The sequence below is a fragment of the Pristis pectinata genome, chromosome 17, assembly GCF_009764475.1.
Source record: "Pristis pectinata isolate sPriPec2 chromosome 17, sPriPec2.1.pri, whole genome shotgun sequence".
In the NCBI taxonomy this organism is placed as follows: Eukaryota; Metazoa; Chordata; class Chondrichthyes; order Rhinopristiformes; family Pristidae; genus Pristis; species Pristis pectinata.
Window position 1 is genome coordinate 40,186,770 of NC_067421.1, and position 27,015 is coordinate 40,213,784.

The 27,015-nt window shown below is 40.4% G+C and overlaps 1 protein-coding gene and 1 long non-coding RNA gene across 15 annotated transcripts in view; one reads left to right on the plus strand and one right to left on the minus strand.

Annotated features, from left to right (window-relative positions):
* LOC127579229 (uncharacterized) overlaps positions 1-27,015 on the plus strand; it is a 121,821-nt gene that overhangs the window by 26,305 nt on the left and 68,501 nt on the right. The gene's annotated exons all lie outside the window — the stretch shown is intronic.
* fbrsl1 (fibrosin-like 1) overlaps positions 1,177-27,015 on the minus strand; it is a 763,594-nt gene continuing 737,755 nt past the window's right edge. For 10 of the 14 annotated variants that reach the window (XM_052031834.1, XM_052031833.1, XM_052031838.1 and 7 more), the window contains 9 exons: positions 26,033-26,104; positions 19,684-19,716; positions 18,140-18,181; positions 15,942-16,013; positions 15,413-15,548; positions 13,393-13,473; positions 7,381-7,464; positions 6,490-6,715; positions 1,183-3,832 (listed from right to left, as the gene is read on the minus strand). In XM_052031834.1, the coding sequence (XP_051887794.1) occupies positions 2,602-3,832; positions 6,490-6,715; positions 7,381-7,464; positions 13,393-13,473; positions 15,413-15,548; positions 15,942-16,013; positions 18,140-18,181; positions 19,684-19,716; positions 26,033-26,104 (1,977 nt within the window). In that variant the 3' untranslated portion in view covers positions 1,183-2,601. Of the gene's footprint in view, positions 3,833-6,489; positions 6,716-7,380; positions 7,465-13,392; positions 13,474-15,412; positions 15,549-15,941; positions 16,014-18,139; positions 18,182-19,683; positions 19,717-26,032; positions 26,105-27,015 lie in introns of all 14 variants that reach the window. The other 4 variants (XM_052031844.1, XM_052031846.1, XM_052031835.1 and 1 more) reach the window with 2 other exon arrangements.

Here is a 27,015-nt window from a genome sequence, read left to right on the forward strand (position 1 = left end):
GGGGTAGAACAGGACGTTGATATTGCTAAAAGTACTTGATGACAGCAATTGGAAGGACAAATGGAGTACTGAAACTGATACTGCAGCATTGTAATCAGGGGTGATCCACTGTTTTAGCCAGAACAGTGAGCACTGTTATGTTACATGAATGCTTGGGGAATTGTCTTCATTTGTCCAAATGTATATTTTGAACAGAAGTATGCATTGCCAAGAGTGGAAAACGTGACTGATCTTTTCCTCTGTAACATAAAGATGTTCTGACTGGTTTCATCCCTATTTTTTTTTGCATGATACAAGCAGTAGAATTCATTTTCCAAAAATTAACAAACATTGAGTGACTATTTTACAAGTTCAGGCCAACAGCCATCTCTCAGTTGGTTTAAACATTCATTAACATGAGGGAGAGGAAAGTAGACAATCAGGCCCTGAAGCCAGTTTATCATTCAACAAAATCATGCTAATCTTTCACTTAAACTCCACTTTCCTGATCTCTCAATTCCCTTACATTCCATAAACCAATTGATTTTTGTCTCGAATTTACTTGTCTATTGAGCATCCGCCATTTTCTGGGTTACTCATCCCCAAAAACTCAACCCTTGGTTAACAATATTTCTCACGTCACTCCTAAAGGGCCAGTGCCTGATCACGAGATGACGACCCTCTCGTTCAAGACTCTGCAACAAGAGGAAAAAAAACCTTTCACCATCCAAAAAGGAAATGAACACATTCTTGTTGGACCAGGGTGGAGGAAGGATAAGACCTTGGTATCAAAACATCAAAATGAATGTCTCTGTGGATGGATGTTGGACAAAAAGAAAGTTTGCTGGGTGCTATTTGTCACAAACTTAGATCTTGGTGTAGGATGATAATGGATATGTCAAAAATTGCACTGAAAGAACTGCTGAGATATTTACAATATGTCTCACAAAATGTGAAAAGGGAAGATGGTCTCGAATATAATGCTTACTTATTTCACAGAAACAAGAGTAAGCATTATTGATGAGATTTTCTTCCCCTAGAAGAACCTGTATTGGAACTGTCCACCATACTTTTTGGCAAAGGCAGAGAGGATCACTGCAGAAATTATCAAACAATTTTGCATTAACAGCTCACATGTGGTACTCTTAAGCAGTTCCATGAGTATGATCTCTGACACAACAAACACACAACCATTTTGTCCAAAATCAATGCTGTATTTGTCTCATTGATCTACAGGAATCAAGTCTGTTTAAAATACAGAAACCAAAGTACAGAGCAGAAAGGAGGAAACGGCAGCTGATGTATGAACTACAGAGTAAAAGCCCAGATATATAAACACAGATGCTGCTTTTTTTGTCCAGCAAGTAAAACATGGCAAAATTTACATATGACCAAGAAATAAAGAGTCACGCAGAATAGTTCAGCCAGAACCACACTGCAAGAAACATCTGTTTAAGGACTTCATTTGCTAACAGTATTTTATCAGAAATGTTACTGTGAGATTTTTGATTCCTAAAATACTACTTTGTCTTGTATACAGATTCCATAAAAACACTGCACAATTACACAAGGTCCACACTGAATGTCCTTGCCTGTCACTAAGAATTTCTGCCCAATACAATGTTTGTCATTATTGTCTGTGCTGTGGATTGAGAAATAAAGTCTCTCTGAACTGGGTGCCTTATTGGTCCAATAAATTTCCTCTCTGCCTCCCCACCCCCACCCTCATCTTTTGCAAATGCAATTTGTTTTGAAACTCTTAATGGATTTGTATTTTGCCCCTCCCCTGCTCCCAACCACTGCAGGTGGTAGTGTTCCCCCACTGTGTGTTGGCATTAGTTTGGATGTGCAGCCTTTGTGAAAGACCTGCCTGCGGTTCTTGCATAGTTGAATTGAATATGCTTCTCTGAAACTGAGCATCAAGCACACTTCCACGTGACACTATAGGAATAATTTTGTGTTATAAATATCCAGTGAGCTTCTCTGGTTTCAGAAACCCTTTATAAAGGCTACCTAAGTAAAGAATTTAATTAGCATGTTCTGAGTATCAACAGAGTATTTACATTTGTACAGGAACCACATGGACCTCTTCTGCATATCTTGTAATCGTTAATAAGGCAAAACAAATTCAGATTTGTACATTTCTCAGAGTACACAGACATTTCTGGGAACCAAAGAAAGGAAAGTCATTTTTTGGCCTCAGTATGGAACCTCACAGTGGATTCATTGTAAATTGGTATTTTGACAAATTATACCATAGCAACCCTGGGTATTATTAAAATAGTTTGAGGCCTTAACGGCTGGAAACTGAACACAAAACTTAAAGCAAACAAATAAAAATGAAACAATAAAATTACAAATCCATACAAATTAGATTTCAAATATTGGAAAAATGTACAAACATGATTTCAGAATTCTTCTCTGCACAAAGAAATCTAGAGATCTATAATTGATAATATATTAATTCCAATTATAAGCAATCTTCTGGTATCAAAGTTCAGACTTTTTAACTCTCCCAACTGTGCTTCAATTCTATAAATTTACAGCTATCTCTTCTTCTTGCAGTGCATTATTTGAATCAAAGGATCTCATACACAGGACAGTTCCCCCCACATTTAAGAACTACCGCGCCTCAACTTCTTTGGGATTACGAGAAGGGGAGTAGTCCCGAGACTCTGAGTTAGTGAGTGGGGTAGTCCTTCGGGGAGATACAGACCGCGCACTGCCTGCTGGTACGAGAGGAGGTGGAGCACTCAATGCTGCAGTTGGTGGGGTCCTGTTCAAAATCCCATTGTGATTGGCAGTGGATGGACTTAGCCTCGGGTAGTGCATTCCGCTTAAATGAGGCATAAAGGATGGCACATGTGCCAAGTGACTGTCCATGGCTGATGTATGCAAGGCATGCAACCTGGCACGGTCAAACTCTTCCCGTAGATGCAAGCGTTCTCTTTCATCTGCATGTCGTATGCGCTCCTGCTCACGCCTGACTTCCAGAACATGCTCATGGTTGTAATCGTGAGGCTCCCTGTCTCTGTACGACCGATCGTGTTCGTAGAAACCAGCTGCTGTCGGGAACCTGTGCATGGGATCTGTGCGTAGTGGGAACTCCATCCTGCGGTGCAAGTCAAAGCTCCGGTATGCATCTCGTAAAGGATCTCGGACAGGATCCCAAGAGAATCCAGGGTGGGGCAGCCGTTCTCTTCCCGCCAGCGGGTTCATACCAATGAAGGGTGTCACCATCCGAGCACGGTCAAGCACATTCATGTTGTTCATCTGATGGATGCTACCCATTGTAATGGGCATGGGGCCCATAGAATGGCCAAGTGGAAGTCCATGTAGGGATGTATGGTGAGGTGGCTCACTGCTCCTGGGATGCTGTGAAGAGTCCGAGCTTATCACCATCACCTCATTATCCTCCTTTCGTTCTTCTTTTATCTTTACATCATTCTTTATTTTCTGATGGTCACAAGAGGATTCTGCTTTCCTTTCACTATCTTTGCTCACTGAATTGCTGAGTTTCATGCTTTCAGTCAGCACAGTTCTGTTGTATGGAGAACTAGGTCTCACAACTGGCTTTGCATTGTCTTCTGGTAGTCTCCTCTCGTGGCCCTGACCTTCCTTTATTGGTGACCGATTCTCCTTGATTTTATGCTCGGTGCCGGGTAACTCTCTCAGCGAGTCTGAGTGCTCTCTCTCTAACTCCTTTGATCTATCTCGCTCAGTGGTGCTATGATGCCTAGTTGGATCATTCAAGCTTCGGCTATTGCTGTGGATGAGGTTGTTGATTTGGTGGTTGACGGGGGCAGCTGCTGGTGATGATCTGTTGGAGTGCCTATTTTTCTCCACTCCATCTCTGAAAAAGAAATTTCAGAGCAAATATTATTGCAAGCAGATTTAGTAATCTAGTTAACCAGTCTAAAACTAGAGAAGTTGAGAATTTGGGAATTGTCTTATAAAGTGCTTCAAGTATCCAGTAGGTAAGACATTTTACTGAGAAATACTGTTTCCCTTCACAATATTAATCCAACCTTTCTCTACACCAAACAGTTGAAAATACCTCAAATTAACTTTTATCCTGCAATTATGCAAAATCTTTATAATTTACAAATATACATAGAACAGTACAGCACAATACAGGCCCTTCGGCCTACAATGCTGTGCTGACCTTTAAACCTCACCTAAGACCATCTAACCCCTTCCTCCCACATATCCCTCTATTTTAAATTCCTCCATATGCTTGTCTAACAATCTCTTGAATATGACCAATGTACCTGCCTCCACCACCACCCCAGGCAGCGCATTCCATGCCCCAACCACTCTCTGGGTAAAAAAAAACCTTCCTCTGATATCTCCCTTGAACTTCCTACCCATTACCTTAAAGCCATGTCCTTTTGTATTGAGCATTGGTGCCCTGGGAAAGAGGCACTGGCTGTCCACTCTATTCCTCTTAATATTCTGTACACCTCTGTGTCTTCTCTCATCCTCCTCCTCTCCAAAGAGTAAAGCCCTAGCTCCCTTAGTCTCTCCTCATAATGCATACTCTCTAAACCAGGCAGTATCCTGGTAAATCTCCTCTGCACCCTTTCCAACGCTTCTACATCCTTCCTATAATGAGGTGACCAGAACTGGACACAGTACTCTAAGTGTGGCCTAACCAGAGTTCTATAGAGCTGCATCATTACCTCGCAGCTCTTAAACTCGATCCCACAACTTATGAATGCTAACATCCCATTAGCTTTCTTAACTACCCTATCCACCTGTGAGGCAACTTGCAGTGATCTGTGGATATGGATCCCCAGACCCCTCTGCTCCTCTACACTGCCCAGAATCCTGCCATTAACCTTGTACTCTGCCTTGGAGTTTGTCCTTCCAAAGTGTACCACCTCACACTTCTCCAGATTGAACTCATCTGCTATTTCTCAGTGCAGCTCTGCATCCTAACACCACTGACCTTTGTGTTGTCTGCAAACTTGCCAACCCACCCTTCTACCCCCTTGTCCAAGTCATTAATAAAAATCACGAAAAGCATAGGTCCCAGAACCGATCCTTGTGGGACACCGCTAGTCACAGCCCTTCAATCTGAATGCACTCCTTCCACCACAACCCTCTGCTTTCTACAGGCAAGCCAATTCTGGAGGTAAGCAAATATCTGAACTTTATTTAGATTTCAACATAATCACTTTGTCAGAAATATGAGAAAGGGAAAGAAATCAATTGGACAGGAACTGAGAGTGGAATTTTTTTTTTGATATAGTGAGCTATGAACCAGAATTCCATGCCGCCTTTGTGAGGTTAATGGAAGCAGATTAAATAGCAACCTTCCAAAGAGAATTGGCTACATACTTGTAAAGGAAAAATTTAGAGGGTAATGGGGAAAGTGCAATCGAGTCAGATGAGTTGAAGAGCTCTCTTAATGAGCCAGCACAGGCACAATGGGCTGAATAGCCTCCTTTGATGCTGCATGTTCTAACACAACGTCACTCCTGGAATTGAGATTCCCAAAGGCCTTTGCGTTGTATGAGGCTTGATCCTAAACTTACTTTGCACTTTTGAATTCTGTTTCTTTCAAGATTTGGACTACCTAGCTTTCTTTTGAAGAAATGAATTATTTCCATATCATTAATCTCTATTAACAATAAATCATCAGTGCCAAAATGATCCTGCTTGGGATTTTGCCTTGTAGTGCAGATGATGGAATATGCAGGATCATGCAGAGTGTCTTTTTAACATGGACATCCAGCCATTACTGGCTGTTGGCAGCCTCAACTTGCTGGAAACTCCAACTGGCTGCTTCATTTTACACAGAGCTAAGAAACAATTACTGTATCCATTTACTGAATAGAATTGCAAAAGAAAATTACATCGAGACCTAAAACACCCTTGTCCCCCCATGTACCACTGTGATTGCAGGAAGATAAAGATCCCATGCAGCAGTATATCATTTGGCCTTTCAACAAGTAGCTACTTACATAGGCTGGGAGCTCATATTGGCAATAGACTGGCAGAACTGCCAAATAATCTCATGAGTGCATGACTGCCTTGGTGAATAAATGCCCTGGATGGGCAGTCCTAAGAAACTGAGCATGGTGGACTTAGTTTTTCTTTGCATTCCATGTTGAGTCAGGTTTTCACCAGAGGGATTATAACTGCCTTTAAAGTATCAAGTTGGGAATGGAAGTGAGAGAGTTCCTATCATTTAGGATTTGCTGATTACTGCTGTTGCATGTGCGGTCTGAATATGGCCCAGGGATGGATCAACACATGTTATGATAATTTCCACAGTTAAAGTCCTTTCAAGAAGTTCCTGTACACACTAATATTAAGGCCATTTGGGCACCCAATCTCTGCAAAATCACCCTGGAAACACAATCAGTGAAGGAATAGACACAAATAGTCAAGAGCAATTGTCCTTAAGTATTTAGGAGAGAGTAGAGTGAAGGAAACCAAGGATTTAATCACTGAAAGCTAGTTAAGAAAAGCTCTTGATTAAAATATAGGAGAAACTAGTACCTTTCTTTCTCTCTGTCATTTTTAAGTGACGATTCTCTTTTTTCCAAATCTCGATCTCTGTCATGATTAGTTACTGAGGAACTTCGTTCTGAATCCCCTGGCTTTGGCCATTGAGGTGGTGTTGGAAATGAAGGTGGCGTTCGATGGAGGCGATTCCAAGGCTCATGAGCATTGTTGAGGCTTTGTATACCTGGACCTTCTTTGTGACCAAACATGCTGTTGGAAGCTGAGGAAGTGGAACATGGAAGAAATCATAATCACCAATAAGGATCTTTTAAAAATCACATGTAGCATATTAAAATGTTAAATTGTAGAAATTAAAATAAACACTTGGAGAGCAGAGCTGGAACTCCCATTTCTGCAAACAGTTACATCCAGGCTTTCCCATGATTGTCAGGTTATAAGCTGAGACACCCAATGAAGGTGAGAAGCTCAACACAGACAGCAAATATTCGACTTCACCACAATTGAGACCACAAAGCAACACCCAAAAACCTGCATTCATGTAGCCTGAATGGCTGGGTTACACCCAGTTAAATCCATTTCCTGAAATAGTCAAGTATGAACATCCGTCTAACACCTACTGGTCACATCAACGGGAGACATCGCGTGATCCAAACTCTGGGGATAATCAGATTTCAATGACAAGTTTAACAAAGCATTTTCATTATGTTGCCAATTTTTAAAAATGAGTAGATGCAATTGACAAGTCTCAGCCAAGACATTCAGTTGACTGCAAAAGACCTAAATTTTGCACCAAGGAAATGTGCTGGCAAGCAGCCAAAGCCAACAACTGTGCTACCGCCTAAATAAATACATTATCTTAAGCAACTGTTTTGACAACACAAAGGATAATGGTACTTCAAATATACAATACAAACAAGTACTAACCAAGTGCTGGATTGCCTAATCCTCCAAAGGCACTGGTGCTGAGGTTTCCAAGGCCACCATAGGTGTTTGATCTATTGAATGGATCTAAGAAAAATATAAGGTTAACAGACATTCAGCCACTTCTAGAAAATACATCTCTGACATCTGGAAACACAATTTGTAGACAAAATGTAGGATTTACTCAAAGCTGGTGCATATTTCTCTTTATGAAAAATTTATTTGCCCAGACAGCTTTTTTCATAACCTCATACAGTCTCCTAACACCCAAAACTACAAAATCATTGCCTCATTATATGCACTTCTATTACAACCAGTATAAAGACAGCATTTATTGCAAAGTTAAACAAAAAGTCCAAATATCAGGCAACTGGTTTTACTGTATACCTATTCAAATGCAGGTGAGCTATCCAGACTTTTCAGTTAACCTGGTTTTCAGATCCTCAAGCACAAATGTCAATCATGAAAAAAAAGCCTGGGCAAAAGAAAATTCATAAAGATACATCTTCTTACTCAAAGTACAAGAGCAAAGCAATTGAGCTTTATAACTTTTTCCTCACGTTCTCTTGGGTTTCTTATTCTTACAAGATTAAAAGAATGTTGTTATATTAAATGTAAAATATCTTCCATATATATGTAGTGATAAGTTTTGATTGCTAATGGATTGCTGTAGCATTGTGCAGGCCTGTGCATGGAATGCATATCCACACTGCTGCAAAAAGTTGTTCAAGATGGATAGTGCAGGAATCCACAGACAAATTTCTTTAGGTCTTGCCGCTATGAAAAATAAGCCCATTCTTTCCTTAATATGTAAATAAACATTAAAGTTATGCTGCCAGAAACCACAACCAAAGCTATCACAAAACCTACTGCACCTGGTTCTTTATGTCTACATTATTTAATCATTTTAACTTCCTAAAGATCAAGTAATTTAGAAGAAAAAGACAGCAAAAATATACACAATGCCATATATACACATTAACAGGAGAAAATATTAAAGTGGTTTCAATGGTAAAATTAATAAAGGGAGCTTTGGCTTGCTTACTAAAATGTAACATGTAACAGTATTTTTCAGAAACATGTTGCTGAATGGCATGCCTCTCTTTTACTTTCAATCTAGGAAGCATTCCATGGATAAGATTTAAATTGAACTTAGCATATTCATATACCAAATGGACTTTAGTTAAGCCTTTGACCAGGTCCGTCATGGGAGGCTGGTCCGGAAGATTAAGGCAAATGGGATCCCTGGCGAGTTGGTAAGTTGGGTACAAAATTGGCTTGGCAACACAGGGTAGTGGTAGTGTGGTGTTTTTCTGACTGGAGCTCTGTGATCACTGGTGTTTCACAAGGATCAGTGCTGGGACCCCTTTGAGTCATACAGCATGGAAACAAGCCCTTTGACCCAACTGGTTCATGCCAACCAAGATACCCATCCAAGCTAGTCCCATTTGCCTGTGTTTGGCCCATATCATTCTAAACCTTTCCTATCCATGTAACTGTCCAACCGTCTTTTAGAAGTTGTTATTGTACCTGCCTCAACCACTTACATAGACATATCACCTTTTGTGTAAAAAAAGTTGCCCCTCAAGTTCCTATTATATCTTTTTCCTCTCCTGTTAAACCTATGCCCTCTAGTTCTTGATTCCCCAACCCCGGAGAAAAGACTGATTACGTTCACCCTATCTATGCTCCTCAGGATTTTATACACCTCTAAAAGATTACCTGTCTCCTATACTCCAAGGAAAAAAGTCCTAGCTTGTCCAACTTCTCCCTGTAACTCAGTCCCTCGAGTCCTGGCAACATCTTTGTAAATCTTTTCTGCACTCTTTCCAGTTTAATAATATCATTCCCATCTATAGCAGGGTGACCAAAATTGAGCACAAGACTCCAGGTGTAGCCTCACCAGTGTCTTGCACAACTGCAACATAACCTCCCAACTTCTATACTCAGTGCCATGATTGATGAAGGCCTTGATGTGCTAAAAGCCTTCTTCACCACCCTGTCTACCTGTAACTCCACTTTCAGGGAACCATCTACCTGGACAAATCCCCTGTATTCTACAACACGCCTCAGGGCCCTGCCATTCACTGTGAAAGTCCTACTGTGCCAATGCAGATATGGTGAGCCAAAGGGCCAGCTCCTGTGTTGTACTATGTTCATTCAGACACAGTAAAAAAAACTCATAGGCCCCCAATCCCCAAGAGCAGTGAGGCCAATTCAGGAAAATTTCTGGGAAATTCTTCTGCAGTATGGGTGGTTTGGTTTCCACGTGCATTTAAAACAGAAGTTTGACAATGAATGACATGGAACCTCCCAATGCTTATGAATTACAATGTTCAAATATATTAATCTGACTATTCGCTGTTGTAAAGTTTCAAGTGGTGGGGATGGAAATTTACTTTTGTTGCTCTTCTTCCTTCCCCCGTGCCTTCTCTTTCCTCCTTCACACATTGACAATGTAAACCGCACCCCTGATTTACCCAGATGTCGAAGATTTTGAGAGCTAGGCTTATTCTGCCTCATCATTAAAGACTCTCCAATTATGTTAGAAGTTGCAGGTAGAGCAGGGTGTTGTGGTGTTACTTTACTGAGGGTTGTATACATAAGCAACATTTCTTTATTCAAGGTGACAGTTTGTAGGTTCCTGACTAAAATATCTGATTAGATGGTTGCACTCTGAATTAAGCACAGGAGTTGAGATGTCTTGCTCCAATGATATAAAGGCCTGGTGAGACCACACCTATACATGTCTAATCTCCCTATTCAAGGGAGGATTTACATGCAACAGAGGAACTGCAACAAAGGTTCATTAGGTTGATTCCTGGGATGCCAGCTGTGTCACATGAATAGAGATGAAACAGGCAGGACCTACACTACTTTGATTATGAGGTGATTCACTTAAACATACCAAGTATAGATTATAGATTTTCAGATATTTTTAAGGAAATCAAGAAATACAGGTTAGTGCAGGTAAGTGGCCTACTCCTGCTTCTGGTTCTTATCACAGTGCTCCCCAATGATGGCAAAGTCATGGCTGTTGTAACCATCAGGTGGCTCCATTTCTGGATCATTCAACTTTTTCCCCCTAATCAGCTTGGAACTCAAGCTTGGGTGCCAAGATTGGAAAAACACGTTGGGGGGAAGAAAAGGGCATCCAGTATTGATCTTATATAGGGCTGATTCTCAAATTTAGCACTCTTTGTGCAATACAGGACTGTTGACAATACTTTAACAAAGTGAAGTGCTTCAGATAGGCTGGTGAAGAGAAACTCAAGCATGTATGGAACAGAGATGCTCTCGCTGCTTCATTTTGTGGTAAAACAACAGCAATGTCACTGGTGCATTAACACATACCACCTAATGGTACAGACCTAGAATTCTGTGTCTTATGATAGGTAAACAATAGGTTTTGTTAATGTGTTCTGTGTAAAGAGTGAAACTCGTCACTAAACTCTGAGACCTGGGACTCAACACCTCCCTCTGTAACTGGATCCTTGACTTTCTGACCAACAGACTGCAATCAGTGAGGATAGGTAGCAATACCTCCAGCACGATTATTCTCAACACTGGTGGCCCACAAGGCTGCGTCCTCAGCCCTCTACTCTACTCCCTATATGCTCATGATTGTGTGGCCAGGTTCTGCTCTAACTCCATCTACAAGTTTGCAGATGATACCACCGTAGTAGGCCCTATCTCAAATAACGATGAGTCGGACTACAGGAAGGAGATAGAGAACTCAGTGGAATGGTGTCATGACAACAACCTTTCCCTCAATGTCAACAAAACAAGAGCTGGTCATTGACTTCAGGAAAGGGGGCAGTATACATGCACCTGTCTACATCAATGGTACTGAGGTGTGAACATCACCAACAGCCTGTCCTGGTCAAATCACGTAGATGCCACAGCCAAAAAAGCTCACCAGCGCCTCTACTTCGTCAGAAGGTTAAAGAAATTTGGTTTGTCCCCTTTGACACTCACCAACTTTTATCGATGCACCATAGAAAGCATCCTATCTGGATGCATCACGGCTTGGTACAGCAACTGCTCTGCTCAGGACCGCAAGAAACTGCAGAGAGTTGTGGACACAGCCCAGAGCGTCATGGAAACCAGCCTCCCCTCCTTGGACTCTGTCTTTACCTCTTGCTGCCTTTGCAAAGCAGCCAGCATAATCAAAGACCCCACCCACCCGGGTCATTCTCTCTTCTCTCCTCTTCCATCAGGTAGAATATACAGGAGCCTGAGGGCACGTACTACCAGACTTAAGGACAGCTTCTACCCCACTGTGATAAGACTATTGAACAGTTCCTTTATACAATGAGATGGACTATGACCTCACGATCTACCTTGTTGTGACCTTGCATCTTATTGCACTGCACTTTCTCTGTAGCTGTGACACTTTGTACTATTATTGTTTTTACCTGTACTACATCAATATACTCTGTACTAACCCAATGTAACTGCATTGTGTAATGAATTGACCTGTATGATCGGTTTGCAAGACAAGTTTTTCACTGTACCTTGGTACAAGTGACAATAATAAACCAATACCAATCTAAGTCCCCCTTTTTTTTAAAAAGTAGTTTTGGCATTGCTCAGAGTAAAGAATGGGGATGCTTTACATCCATGATTATGGCCTACAGAAAATGGACAACCTACTCTTTAGACCTGAGTGGAAGGTAAACTATCAGTTGTGAAAGTAGTTCAGGTGCCACGAATCTGCAGTGGGTCAGCACCTTAGCTCCACCCTTTAAAAATAAATCATCTTGGATTCAGTGGAAAGAACAGTGGTCTTTTAAAAATTGGGAATAATCTTAATAAATGCAAGGGTTACTTTGTCAAAACTTTAGTTACTATAAGGAAAATGTTACAGCAAACTTCTTTAACTCGTACGTCTGACGCCTATGTGGATGTATTCTATTCAGGTTCCAAGTTCACTCCATGATGAAGTCACCTGTCTTTTGTTATGTACTTGCGAGACTGCAAGTGCACTACTCACTTGCAATACTCCTACACACTTTACAAAGCATTCCTCACTATTCACACGCACACTCAGTGCTACAACACATATAATTCTTGGAGGACTCCTTAGGTGCTCTTATTCATGAATGTTCTCCCTCTCATAAATGGAGGTCCCTATCACTTGCAGTTGTAACCTACCATTTGATCATCTTTCCACACCATTTTTTTTCTTGCAATGGTGGATTCTTGCCAGATTCAGAAATGTTTCTCTTTCTTCTCCAGCCACATTCATTCCCATAATATGGGGATGACCAGCTTGGCTATCATTTATTGGATGTTGCTCATGAATAGATTTCCTGGCAAACCTCATTATGTTAGATAGTCCCTTGGTTTATTTTAATAGGGTTGAATGGGTGCAATAGGAATTCAGATGAATGCAAAAACACCTTTCAAGGAATCTGAGAATTGTTAGGGCACAGGAGGCCATCTGACCCACTGACTCTATGCCACTTCCTGATTGAGGGGGAGATTGGGACTCATTGCATTACTCTCTTTTCTCTCATTGAAAGTGGAATCCCTTTGCTCAAAGCAGGAAACAGCCACTCCTTCAACTGACAACCAGCAATTTTGTTTTGAGAGATGACAAGGTTTTGGCCTGCAGTATTATTTCAGGATCTGCCTCAGCTCTGAAACATCTTCTCATTTCTCTTTGAGAACGAGAACTTTTTTTTAAGGTAATAGTGCCAGATCTGGTTGTGCGAGTGCCTGATTTTGCACCTTGTAACTTGATGTTACAATAGTGGTTAAACAGAGAAGAGCTCCCGGTATTGATACCAGAAATAGCATTGGCATTGTGTGATGCTATGTGTGGCTTGGTTACCAGAACTGCATTTTACAACAGGAACTGTGCAGATGGTCACCTTTGGAAAGTAGCTGAAGGAAGAGTTAAACCCATCAAAAGAAAACTATAGACCAAAAATTAGACTTGGCTGAATCAGAATGCAGGAAGAATATAATTATAGTCCAAGGCCGGATGATGCTCATTCCTGTTCTTACCTGCCAGGTGACCAGTGGGTAAATAGCTGCTGTGATGATGAGGTGGTGGGCCAAAGGTGGTTGCAGCTGGGTGTGCATTACCTACAAAGGTGTATCCAAAAAAAATCATCTTGGTTAAATGAATGATAAAGGAGTCAAGTAAAAATGAAAGCAACAATCCATCAATATTGTTAACTAGTCATCTGAGGATAGAGATACATGGGGTCATTTCAGTGAACATGCACACACAGTTCAAATTATTACTACTTCATCAACCCAGGAGGCAGCTCTCTGTTGCAATGGAAATCCATTGAAACACATCCACTACTCTGCTTCCACATGACTGATGGACACTGTCATTTTCCAATCCACCAAGATTTCAGGACATATCTAACAGATGAGAACCCCAGTGATGGGTTTAAAATGAGATCGCTTACAAACGTTTGTATTGCACAAGACAGCAGCCAAGCAATAATGAAGATCCAGCAGAGAAACTAGGAAAAATACTGCAAAGTGGCGGATTTTTATTGAACATTGTGTTGGCTGGTCAGCCACCCATCCATCTTGTGGACAGCTAGTCAAAGTTAACATGCACATCTACAGCACCAAGAATATCGGCACATCTACAGTGGCTTGAAGGGGAGTTCAATGTGCCAACGGTAGTGAGATGAAACCATACACTGAATTGTTCATCTGATGGCAATTTAGTTCATATTTTGTGTTGCTACATACTACCGATGTTCAAGAACCTCTCATCAAACATCCAATGCAAAAGATAGCCAGCAAATTCTCTATTATTCTGAAGGCACAACATAAAAATAGCCAGAGGAACTTAGGTGGAGAACAGTGCTGGAAGCATTAGGAGAGATGGTTTGATCAGTAGTAAAATGAAAGGAATTAGGAACTTCAGAACTGTACAACTGAAATGACAGAAGTTTTGGTTCCCTGATGATTGAGCAGAAGAGACTAGGATGCACAAGAAGTCAAGTCAAAGGGATAAAGGAAATTATAGAAGTAGGATAGGACAAGATGATTCAGACAATTGGGTTTCTCACATAAACCAGGAAGGTGATGCCGAATAAATCAGGGAACCAAGAACCAGAGGGCATAGGTTTAAGGTGAGAGGAGAAAGATTTAATAGGAATCTGAGTGGCAACTTTTTCCACAGAGGGTGGTACGTAGATGGAATGAGCTGCCAGAGGAAGTGGCTGAGGCAGGTACAATAACAACTTTTAAAATACAATTGGACAAGTACACGGACAGGAAAGGTTTAGAAATTTATGGGCCAAATGGGAATAGCTTGGATGGACATCTTGGTCAGCATGGACCAGTTGGGCTGAAGGGCCTGTTTTCATGCTGTATGACCCTAATTCTACATGGTGGATGGGACGATTGCCAAATGGAATCTAGTTCAGATGACACTGTTTTGCATGAATTGGCTGCTTATACAGCACGGGACAGGAAAATCTAAGCCATTAAAGTCGGAGTAATGTCAAATAATTTTAAATTACAAATTTTAATCTATGCATATCATCTTAGTGTCGATTTTAACAACTTAATTCAGACCTAGATGCGTATGTGTAATACAACACAGCCAAAGGAAAAAAAAATCATTAAATTTGGCATATCTATTTTGGGAAATGGGTGCACCAAGAACTATGAGGAGATTACAGAGATGGATTGAATTCGAGGTTAAGTGTAGGTAGAACTTTAACCTAGGACCCGAGAGAACCTTAAACAATCAGATAGACTCCATTGACTGGATCACCTAATTTGAACGAAGCAATTCACAGATAAACTGCTGATCACAGCTTCGTCGCCAGGCAATAAATTCAGCAGATGTTTTGTTGATGGGGTGAATTAAAAATCAAAAGCCCTCCGTCAGGTTTCAATCTGCCAGGTCACTGAGGCAAAGGCAGAAATGACAAAAATCATTGTGTTGCCTTACATTGGAAGCTGCAGTGTACAAAGCTACCTCTGGATGAAAATCCTCAAACCACAACAGAATAAACAAGCCATTTCATATTATCAGATGACATACCTGTGCTTGAGAAGAGGGGCCTGGCAAGGTCATGTGGATACGAGAAACCCGGAAACATTCCAGGTGCAGGTGGCCGACTAAACAGGTCCAGTTTACCCCCTATTTCAAGTTTGTGATGGTCCATCGACATTTGTTGCTTTGAAATCATGCAATTTAATAACACAGCACAAAAAGAAACAATTAATCCACAATAAAATTTTGCTACGTAAACAGATAACTATATCAAGAAATTCCTTAAAGGGTCTTCTGGATCAATCACCATAAATTTGGCATAAAGGGTGTGCATATTGGTCTTAGTTATGAGAACCTCCAAAGAAAATCCTACTGAACAATTTTGGAGCAAATTCCTCAAAACAGATGAACGTTGCTTGTAGTTGAGGGTTAATATATTTGGTTACATACATCACCAAATTTACACGTACTAACTGTTTTAATATTGACTATTTAACACTTGTATTGATAGCTAACATGAATGGAAAAAACATGTAAAATTTGCCAGTTTTGGAATTGTCAAGGCTTTTTGCAGTACCTTTAATTTTTGCTGGTGATGATAGATTTGCCAGGCAATTTGCACATGAACAGCACACCATTTCCCAGGCTTCTGTAAGACACAAATACACAACAGATCTTAAAAGACACATCTCAACTGTAGTAATGGAAACATGGAAATCCACAGGTCTAATGAAATAAAATGTAAACTGGTCGCAGAATGCGGCAAGCAAAAAAATTGAATTTCAGCCGTGATGTTTGCTGTGAAGTTTGACGCCGGTTAGTTGAGAAAGCATGAATCCGGAATTCAATGAGCTAGCTAAACGTAGAGATATATGAAGGTGAATACAGATGAGGAACAAATATATACAGTTTTGAGATAGAATGCGACTTGCATATTATATTTGAATTGGCTTACTACTCCTATATTTGGGAGTGAGATACCAGGGCAACACAGACGAAAAATGATTTACTGTAGGTGTTGCTTTTTCTCTGGAGAGATCATAATTTGCATTTTAGTTGACGTAGAAAGCACTGAAGTTCATTCTCTGTCCTTCATTTACTGCAAAAATGTGGTTCCTTTCATTGTGTAATTCAACCTTTATCCAGGCAATGGAGAGTTTGCTACGCAGAGAAGAACTTAACTTGATAAGAGCTATTTTTACTATGGTGAACAATCTTCTCCACATGCCACAAGCTCAGTCTTACGGAGCTGTTCATTTTTAATGAGCAAGATGGATCTGTTTTACCATGGACTACACCAGATGCCAAAATGAGCTGTTGAACTACATGGCGTGAAAGGGAGGTGGGTCAAAAAGGTGGTGTTAATATTTGGATTACTCCTTGCGGCTGCTTTGAAAACATCCTCTATAATAATTTTCCAGAAAATTAATGCATATTTAGGCTATAGATCTTCTTAAGTGACCTTTAATTTTTCCTAGAGTGTTGAATTATTACTTATGGTTGAAATTGAAAACAGCCTTTCCACATTGGCAGATATATCCCACAATTCACTTAACCGTTCCTTGCTTGCTGAAAGAACAGACCCAATGTCGTCTTCCACAGATGACTAGATTTCCTGTGCATACAGCGGCACAGGAGACTGTTATCCTCACGTCCATTCGGTAATGATTATTTCCCAAGCCCAATGACTTTTGGATACTGGATCTGGCATGAAATTGAGATGAGGTCTGAGGATGTGTCTATTCCAGATAAGGAAGTGATTAGAGCACGTAACTGAGCTCTTGTTGACTGAGACCAACGCCATCGACTTTACTTTTAGACAGCATTAATATTTATAGTGTAGGAAGTTCAAAACATTTATGCAAGACTAAAATTTTATCAAAAGTGGGGATCAGATATTTTGGTCCCTCTAACCCACTTTCTTCTGGAATATCCATTTCATCATTTATTATTGTTAGGAACACTGGTAAGAGAATGTCAGCTCTTATGCAGAAGCATTGGATAATCAGAGACCATAAAGAATGCATTCTGTGCTCAGCATATAAAGTCTGTTGCGGTTGAAGTGATCTGAATATCCCTGCTGATTGTGGTGCCTATCTAGAAAATGAATGACTAGGTATTTGAGAGCCTGGGAGACTGCCAATCTATTGCTAATTACAGCCTCCTTTTTCTGGGAGGGTGTAGGGATAAAAGGAGAGGGAAAAATATATCACACACCCTTCTCAGTAATGGTTCAAACATCACCCAAATCGTCAGAGAAGCACAAAGTGAATCAACTGTCTCCAACTGACACCAATGGGAACTTAAAAAGAGTTGGTGACAGTATGCTTCAAGGATATTGCAAGTAGTTTTGCAGGGCCTCAATGACTGAATAGGGAAGAATTCGGGAGCTAATCAAGTTTACACATAAAGATGATGGCAGTGCCTGTAACTTCTAGGGTTATATTGTTAACTTGTTAGCCAGAGTGGGAGATGAATTAGATGTTCAGATAACCAAAGTAATAGCAAGCTCATTTGGAAATTTCATGAAGAGGCAGAATCGTAGGATCAAAGAAATGATGGTAGTACCAATCTCAAGATCCGGTTTTAGAAACCAGACAACTTTTTTCCTTTCTGACAATGAAGGACGTTACTTGTTTTTGAAGAGCCTTTTCGATTAATCCAAAGAGCCAGGATATTTCCAGTACTGCCCTAAACTGGGCTTCTCTGAATCTGAAGGATTCATCACCAGGTGTGCTAAGAGCTGAACCAATACTTTATTCAAGTTATACTTACGCCCAGTTGTTTTTGAGGTAGATTTACCCTTTTGAGTGGGAGCTGGAAGAAAACAGTAAACACAAATGAAACACTGAATGCTTCATGGATGAAACCATGTCAAAAATAGATGTCTTGAATATTTTTAAACAATCAGATCCACATGTTTTTCCATTGGCCTTCCATGGAACTGGTTAAAGAAGTTGTAGATTGCAAAGAAATGTTCAGTGGGAAGACAGAAAGCCTTGCTGAAGCACACACAGATTTTTGAAGCCAGAACATTTCGGTAACTCCATTATCACTGATCATAAGTTGCTAGAAAGTGAACGAACTTCATCACGTTTCAAAGAAAGGTTGCATTCACACTGGACGTATCTATTTTCAAGTGTGAGTAACCACAAAAAAATTTTCAGTTGATGCGAACAAGCAAACAAGAGCCGAAGATGGGACCCCATGCAGACCACAGGAAGGAGCTAGGGGAGGTTCATGCCATATCATTTAGTTAGTTGGAGCTTTGCCATAAGCCAGATGGCCATGAATCATGAAGCTTATCATCCTGAACATTTTGTAATAACTTTAACTGTAGAAGCACTTTCCGTATTTGTTCATTTAGAACACTTGGGAAGGATCACCACCAAATTAATTTGTCCCAATGTGCTTAAGTCTTCAAAGTAACACAATGCAAATGCATTCATTATTACAATCTCAGAACTTGCAAGAGGAAACAATCCTTGATTATCAAAAGATTTAATACTATAGGAAAGGTTAATATAATTTTCACCCCTGCCCACCTTTGCTCTCTGATCTCCAGTATCAAGTAATTTTGGCATTTCCTTGTACTGGTGACTTTTTAATGAAACACCAAGATTGGCAAAGTTTGCTATTTCATAAGTAAATGAACCAAAATGATTTCCACTTTAGACTCCGTCATGTCTGGCCAATTAGAAAAATGAAGAATGGATTCAACAGTGCAGAGCATCAAGAAAACAAATTTGATTTAAAATATAAAAATCCCCATCTGTTTCTAAAATAAATGCTTTATATTTTCTAACAACACACGCAACACCCCCAAGTAGCTAACTGATTAGACACTTCAGCACGAAGGAAAGACGTCAAAAATCACGACCAAGCTTTCAAAAATCCTGTTCAGTTATTAGACAGCGCCCAGATTCACTCAGACAGCTAGATGTCTCCCAGAGAAAAAGAAAATGTCTTCTTGTCCTGTTTGTCTAGAACCACAAGGTTGAAATAGAGAACTAGTGCATAAACATCCATGCACTAGCATGTTAGATAAGAAATTTAATATGCACATGAAGTATGTGGATTACATAATTCAATGAGATCCTGCCAAAATTGGTCAGAACAATTAGCAGCCCATTTCCAACAAAAACCAATGATTATAAACTAATTATAGAACACATCAGTTTTAAATAATGCAGGAAAATTACAACACATACTGTTTATAGTAACATCAATAAAAGTATGTTGTGGAATAAAAATACACAGTTATCTAAACTGACAGGTTTTACAAAATGGTTGATCATTAAAAAGTAAATTTCACTTACTCTTATTGACTGTCTGTAGGGGTCTGATAATTGCTAGAAAAGATGAGACACAAAGGTTGTACAATTATATTGACAGGAACAAAAGTTTAAAGGGAACTGACAATATAGTAACCATCCTGGATAAACTAATAAGACCGCTGACAGTGTCTAATGTATTAAATTTACTCAAACATAATCCCTTAGTGGTAATTCAAAGGATTCTTAGGATATATAGAATTCATTTTTATTAAAACATCAGATACAAATCAAATGCTCATGTCACCATCAGTAAAGGGGAAAATTAATCTTTGAGAAAGGATTTACAGGTAGAAAAACGAAAACATTTTCTCTACATTAAACTAATACAAAGCACATTATCCACATTGGGTCTGCGTCACTGCTAATACTCAGCAGCTGAAATATATGGCACCTTGCTGCTGTATAATATTGTGCTCCCAATATTACAGTGATTTCTTTGAAATGAGCTTTTAACAACTTTTGTGCTCATTGGTCTTTTGAATTTTCTTGTTCATTCAGATTTATTTTAGAACATAACATCATGGGCCGAAGGGCCTGTACTGTGCTGTAAAGTGTTGTGCCGACATTTTATCCTGCTCTGAGATCTATGTCACCCTTCCCTCCCACATAGCCCTCCGTTTTTCTATCATTCATGTGGCTATCCAAGTCTCAAATGTCCCTAATGCATCTGCCTCCACCACCTGTGCTGGCAGTGCGTTCCACGCACCCACCACTAATATCACCCTTCACTAGTACCTGTACCGTCAGACAGAGTATTCCTGGCGTCAGGTTCAACTTTCAACAACTCTTTTAACATTCGACAATTTCTTTCAACAATTTTAACATTCCTCTAGGTTTTCCTTGTCCTTCATTTTTCTCTGAGCACTTCCCAAACCAGTCTTATCTCTTATCATCGTTTCACTATCCCCTTTTGACCCTCCCCCTCTCTGTTGCCAATAATCAGTTCTTAGCAGCTCAGCTTCATTCTCCAATGTCACAGTCTTAGTGAATTCTGAGCCTAACATTATATTGAGATCTTCTTCCATTGCCTACATCACTGTGTCCATTTCTTTGGCTAGGAATCTTCACCCCATACCGTGGACCCTTTCTCCAGTTGGAGGTGAAGATTCTTGATCCATCCCACACCACTTCTTACCCTCTTTAGATCTACTCATTACAAATTATCAGCTTGGCAATTATGGTGATAACTTCTTCTGGATAATGACCACACCACTGAACATCAGGCTGGTGTCTCCCAGTCATGGTCAATGACTTTATTTCCTTAGATCTTCCCTTTCTAGCTTCCAGGCTCTTAGTTCCTCCCTAAAATCCATGAGCAGGACTATCTTGGTGGATCTTCGTTGCCTGTTCTTATCCACCAAATCTATTTATTCCTTCCTTCCTGTTCTTTCTTCCTGCATCCAGCATTCGCACTTCCATCAGACATTTAACAGATTTATTTACACCATAGATATCCAGTCCCTCTCCAACTCATCCCAGAGCATGATAGCCTGGGAGTGCTTTGCTTCTTGCTTGAAGAGAGGCCAAACCAGTCCTTACATAGAACATAAAAGAGTACAGCACAGGAACAGGCCCTTTGGCCCACCATGTCTACGCCAACCATGATGCCAATCTAAATTAATCCCAACTGCCTGTATGTGGTCAGTTTCCCTCTATTCTCTGCCTATTCATGTGTCTGGCTAAATGCCTCTTAAAAATCACTACTGTATCTGCTTCTACTACCCCACAGGTACCGCGTTCCAGGCACCTACCACTCTGTGTGTAAAAAAAAACTTCCCTCACACCTCTCCTACTCCACTACCACTCTCCATGGCTTGGCTGAACATGTTCTCACATTAAAAAACTTCTCCTTCAATAACTTAAAAGGTGTAGCTATGGGAACTGCATGGGTCCAAACTGTTGCTTCATAGAACAGTCCTTGTTTCAGATCTACTTGGGGCTCCTCTTTCCCTCACCTCTTTCTCCATTGAATAGTTACATTCCTTCCTGAACTTGAGAAGTTCATCACCTTTGCCGCAAACTTCCAACGGCTCTCACTGTCACATGGCTTATCTGACTCTTCCCATTCTTTCTCAACTTCTCTATCAACGTATAAGACATTGGTGAGGCCAAATTTGGAGTATCGTGTGCAGTTTTTGTCACCTAACTATAGGAAGGATATCAGTAAGATTGAAAGAGTGCAGAGGAGATTTACTAGAATGTTGCTGGGTCTTCAGGAGTTGAGTTACAGGGAGAGATTGAACAGGTTAGGACTTTATTCCTTGGAGTGTAGACGAATGAGGGGAGATTTGATAGAGGTTTACAAAACTGAAGAGTATAGACAGAGTAAATGAGAGTAGGCTCTTTCCACCTAGATTTGAAGAGATAAGTACGAGAAGACATAGCTTTAGGGTGAAAGGGGAAGGTTTAGGGGGAACTTCTTCACTCAGAGTGGTGGGAGTGTGGAACGGGCTGCCATCTGATGTAGTAAATGTGGGCTCACTGTTAAGTTTTAAGAATAAATTGGATAGATACATGGACGAGAGAGGTCTAGAGGGTTAGGGACTGGGTGCAGGTCAATGGGACCAGTGGAATAAAGTTTCGGCACAGACTAGAAGGGCCGAATGGCCTGTTTTCTGTGCTGTAGTGTTCTATGGTTCTATCTTCATCTCAGGGGATAGGTCAGCTACTAATATCTATTACAAGCCCATGGGCTCCCACAACTATCTTGACTCAGCTCCTCCAATCCTGCTCTCTGTAGCACTCTATTCCATCCTCCAAGTTCTTTTGAGAAAATCTTCCACAGCAGAGTCCTCTTTTATTCTTAACCATGGTGGAGGGGAAATCATGATCAACAGGACTCTCAGCTGTGTCTGTTCCATTAGGATTCCCCTTCTCCTCACCTTCCACCCAATAGATCAGTCCCTGTAACTTCCATCAATGCTAGAGGCATTGGCTCTTTCACTTCTCTTTCAGCTTTCTGAAGAGACCATTTCCTCCCTGTTGCCCTGGTTCACTTTTCCATCTCCATCAACATCCACTTCCCATCTCACAGCACCTTTTCACGCAACGCCTGGCCTTTTACCTCTCCTCTTCTCACCATCCAGTGACTCAAACACTCCTTCCAGGTAAAGCAGTGATTCACTTATACCTCTTATCATCTAGTGTGCTGTATTCAGTGCTCATGACATGGTCTCCTCCACAATGGCAAAAACAAAGGCAGGTTGGGTGACTGTGTTGGGGAACATTTTGCCTAGCGTGCAACTGTGACCATGAGCTTTCAGCAACCTCTCACTTTAATCCTTCTATTTATAAATTCTCCAGGCAATTAACAAGTCTTCATCACATCCTCTCAGTTGGTATCACTGCCACACGTCATTCGGTCTATCCTGGTCTCCATCCTATCTTTGTTCTCTCAACCACTCCTACTCTGCAACTTGAAGTACATTTGATTTCTAAGTTTTCTCAGGTCCAATAAAAGGTCATTGAGCTGAAATGGTGATAGTTTCTCCCACTGCAGATGATGCCTGACCACCTGTGTAGTACAAGCATTGTCTATTTTTATATGGGGAAGAAATAGGGACTCATATGGGGTATCCACATATCTATATGTGGATATGAACCCCAAGATATGGGGGTTCATATCCACAGATCACTGAAAGTCACCTCACAGGTAGGGTAGTTAGGAAAGCTTATGGGATGTTAGCTTTCATAAGTCGTGGGATCGACTTTAAGAGCCGCGAAGTAATGATGCAACTTTACAAAACTCTGGTTAGGCCACACTTAGAGTACTGTGTCCAGTTCTGGTCGCCTCATTATAGGAAGGATGTGGAGGCATTGGAAAGGGTGCAGAGGAGATTTACCAGGATGCTGCCTGGATTAGAGTATGCATTATGAGGAGAGACTAAAGGAGCTAGGGCTATACTCACTGGAGAGGAGGAGGATGAGGGGAGACATGATAGAGGTGTACAAAATATTAAGAGGAATAGATAGAGTGGACAGCCAGCGCCTCTTTCCCAGGGCGCCAATGCTCAAAACAAGAGGACATGGCTTTAAGGTAATGGGTGGGAAGTTCAAGGGAGATGTCAGAGGGAGGTTTTTCACCCAGAGAGTGGTTGGTGCATGGAATGCGCTGCCTGGGGTGGTGGTGGAGGCTGATAGGTTGGTCAAGTTCAAGAGATTGTTAGATAAGCATATGGAGGAATTTAAGATAGAGGGATATGTGGGAGGAAGGGGTTAGATGGTCTTAGGTGAGGTTTAAAGGTCAGCACAGCATTGTAGGCCGAAGGCCCTGTATTGTGCTGTGCTGTTCTATGGTAACAAAAGCCACACAATAACACTGGGTGATTTCAATCTTCAGACCAAACTAACAAAGACAATCAAGGGTAAATTCATTAATGCACTTATGACAGTTTCCAAGAACAATTTGTCACAGGCCCAACCAAAGAACAAGCTGTTTTTAATCAGCTGACAGCTAGAGAAAGCAAAAATTGTAATCTCACAGCAAAAAAATATTCTGAGGGACAGTGATCATAATATGCATCAGATTTTCACAGTGATGCACTTTGAGTTACACATCTTTAGAGTTTGTTACTCCAGAGAGCTGTAGATGCTGAGTTATTAAATACACTGAGAGATCCGAAAATATATTGAAGATCTTTAGGAAATCAATGGTTTTGTGGGTCAGGCAGGAAAGTGGAAATAAAGGCCAAAGATCAGTCATGACATTATTAAACTGAAGTCAATAATTTGAAGAGGCTGGAAATCTGAAATAAAAGCAGAAAATATTGGAACTACTCAGTAGGTCAGGCAGTATCCGTGGAGAGAGAAACAGTCAATATTTCACTTCAGTTACGGTCTGTCAGAATCCTAAAGTTCTGACAAAAGATCTTGGACATGAAACATCAACTCTGATTCTCATTTCACAGATGCTGTCTGACCTGCTGAATGTTTCCAGCATTTTCTATTTTTATTATTCAATAAAAGATCTGGCTTCAGGGCTGTATGGCCAACCAGTGCTCTTCCTTCTTATTGTTCTCTAGACATGAAAGTTCACTAGGACACCATTAGGTCTAAAATAATGGCTTGAAGATTTATCTAGATCACTGCAAAGCTACCACCAAATAACTAATTCATAAGATTCCCACTTAATATATCTGGTGACTGGAGAAGCTCAGAAGCTGCTGTTTGTATCATTTTGTTGAGAACAGCTGTTTTCAAATATAGGTAATTTCAGGTGAATGTTAATGTTAGATAAACTCAAACAACTGAAGTGGAATGCAATGTCTTATTCAATGTTCACTCAGTGCCGTAAATGCACAAGTGGCAACCCTATAAATAAGACTTTCTGGGTGTCTGTGGCAAATAAAGATATTGACTACTGTTGATATACAATTCACAGTTGCCAGAATGGGTGGATTTATAGCTCGTATGACACACACACCAACGTTCTGTCAAAACTGGGGAGAGCCTGACCAAATTGGCAATGAGCACTGCAGTAAATGCGCATGTGTGATTCTTGTACTGTGTACTTAGAGTCATAGAGTTATACAGAATCTGGTGTCCTTGATTTTATGCCACTGCAGAAGTACAAGAAATTCAAAACCTGGGTTATATTCTAATGGAACTAATTCTTTCAGTGTAAATGGAGTATGAAATGCATTGAAAACCAATCAAGAAGTCCAACTATTTTAATTGCTTTGTTAACTAATGCAAAAATAATTGTAACCAGTAGGGTACAGTCAAATTTTTAAGCTTCAAAGGGCTAGTTAAACAAAAGTTTAATGGATTTGATGATCAATGGCCTTGCTGCCAGATTTAAACCCGTGGGTTAGTTCTGGGTGCCTGGCTGTCGTAAATAAAGGCACACTGGTTGGTGGGTTAGTTGTTCACGTAAATTATCCATGGTGTAGGTGGGTGATAGGAGAATCAAGGAGGAGTTGACAAGCACTTGAGAGAGAACGGGTTACAGAGAAATAAGTGGGGAAAATTATTCTGCGAAATTAAATAGACTCCATGGGCTCAACGGTCTCTTTCTATATCATGGGAAATATAAGAAAAGTAGTTGCCAAGACGCCTCCTTACAAGGAATATATTTTTGATGAAAGTTGCAATAAATTGTTTGTGTAGTTTATTTAGAATGGCAATGAAAGATTAATTTACCTAGGAATTGTATCAATGTGAGAATTTTACAGATTTGCTTACAAATGCATCTCTATAAGCAGTTAAGAACAAGGATGTAGAACAAGCCAATATATGATACTTGGGTCTTGTGCAGCACAATGAAAATTCAACATACATGTAATGCAATCATAGCTAAAAATTTCAGGTTGAAAGTTATTAGTTCATTTACCCTGGGGTCCTTTTGAAGTAGAGTATGAGGAACTGCTCCTTGTCTGCTTGCTACATCAATTGGATTGGAAGTCTGGGGAAAGACAATACCTCATATCATTAACAATAACTGTTCTGGTCCACTGAAATTACTGCACTACAGTGAAGAGACCATAGCCATGCTGAAGCAGTCATGTCTAAAAACTTTGGAATGGTTTCTGCAGTTACCACTTGCATCTCAAGTACAAAGACTGGATTCCAATATAAACTGCAGAAACATGTATATGGAAGTGCTGAAGTGGACAGTTCTGCACTTGTGATCCTTTGCATAAAAACTCTCAATTTTAACTGTGCCGATGGAATGACCGTTGAAGCCAACCACTTGCTCATTATGCGTGACAATAGTGTAGAGAGAGATTAACAGAAATTTACCTTCCTAGTTGAAGCATTCTACAGAGGAAATCCCTTAAAATCCCTTTAACTCACCTGTCCTCATTATACCATTACATGACAAAAACAAGACTTTCAACATTGTTAATAACTTTATAATTTCTGAGAATCATGCTGAAGTTGTCTAAAGTGGACTACAGTACTGTCAAATAATATTCTTACAGGGCCACACAAAATTTAAATTTTGGGAAGTTACATTGCACCATATTTCCACACACACAAATGCTTAGTGATATTCAGCCAAATAGTAACTACGCTAACAGAAATCCCGGGATTTCAAAAAGGGATATTTCATCAGGGGTTTACTGGAAGCATCCAAGACTATCTAAAATCAAGGCACTCCTCCATTTCCTTTGTCAGTATATGCAAATAACTGCTTATGGCAGGCTTGTGCTTTGATGTTTAAACTGCAGTTGAAAAATTTGAGAATGTTAACACCACCATCTGATGTTACATGGTGCTCAGAACATTAAGACCTTTGATTCCACAGGACTCAGTCTTCAACATACTGAACTCATGACTATCTAGTAACTATCTAGGACTGAAATAAAAAAA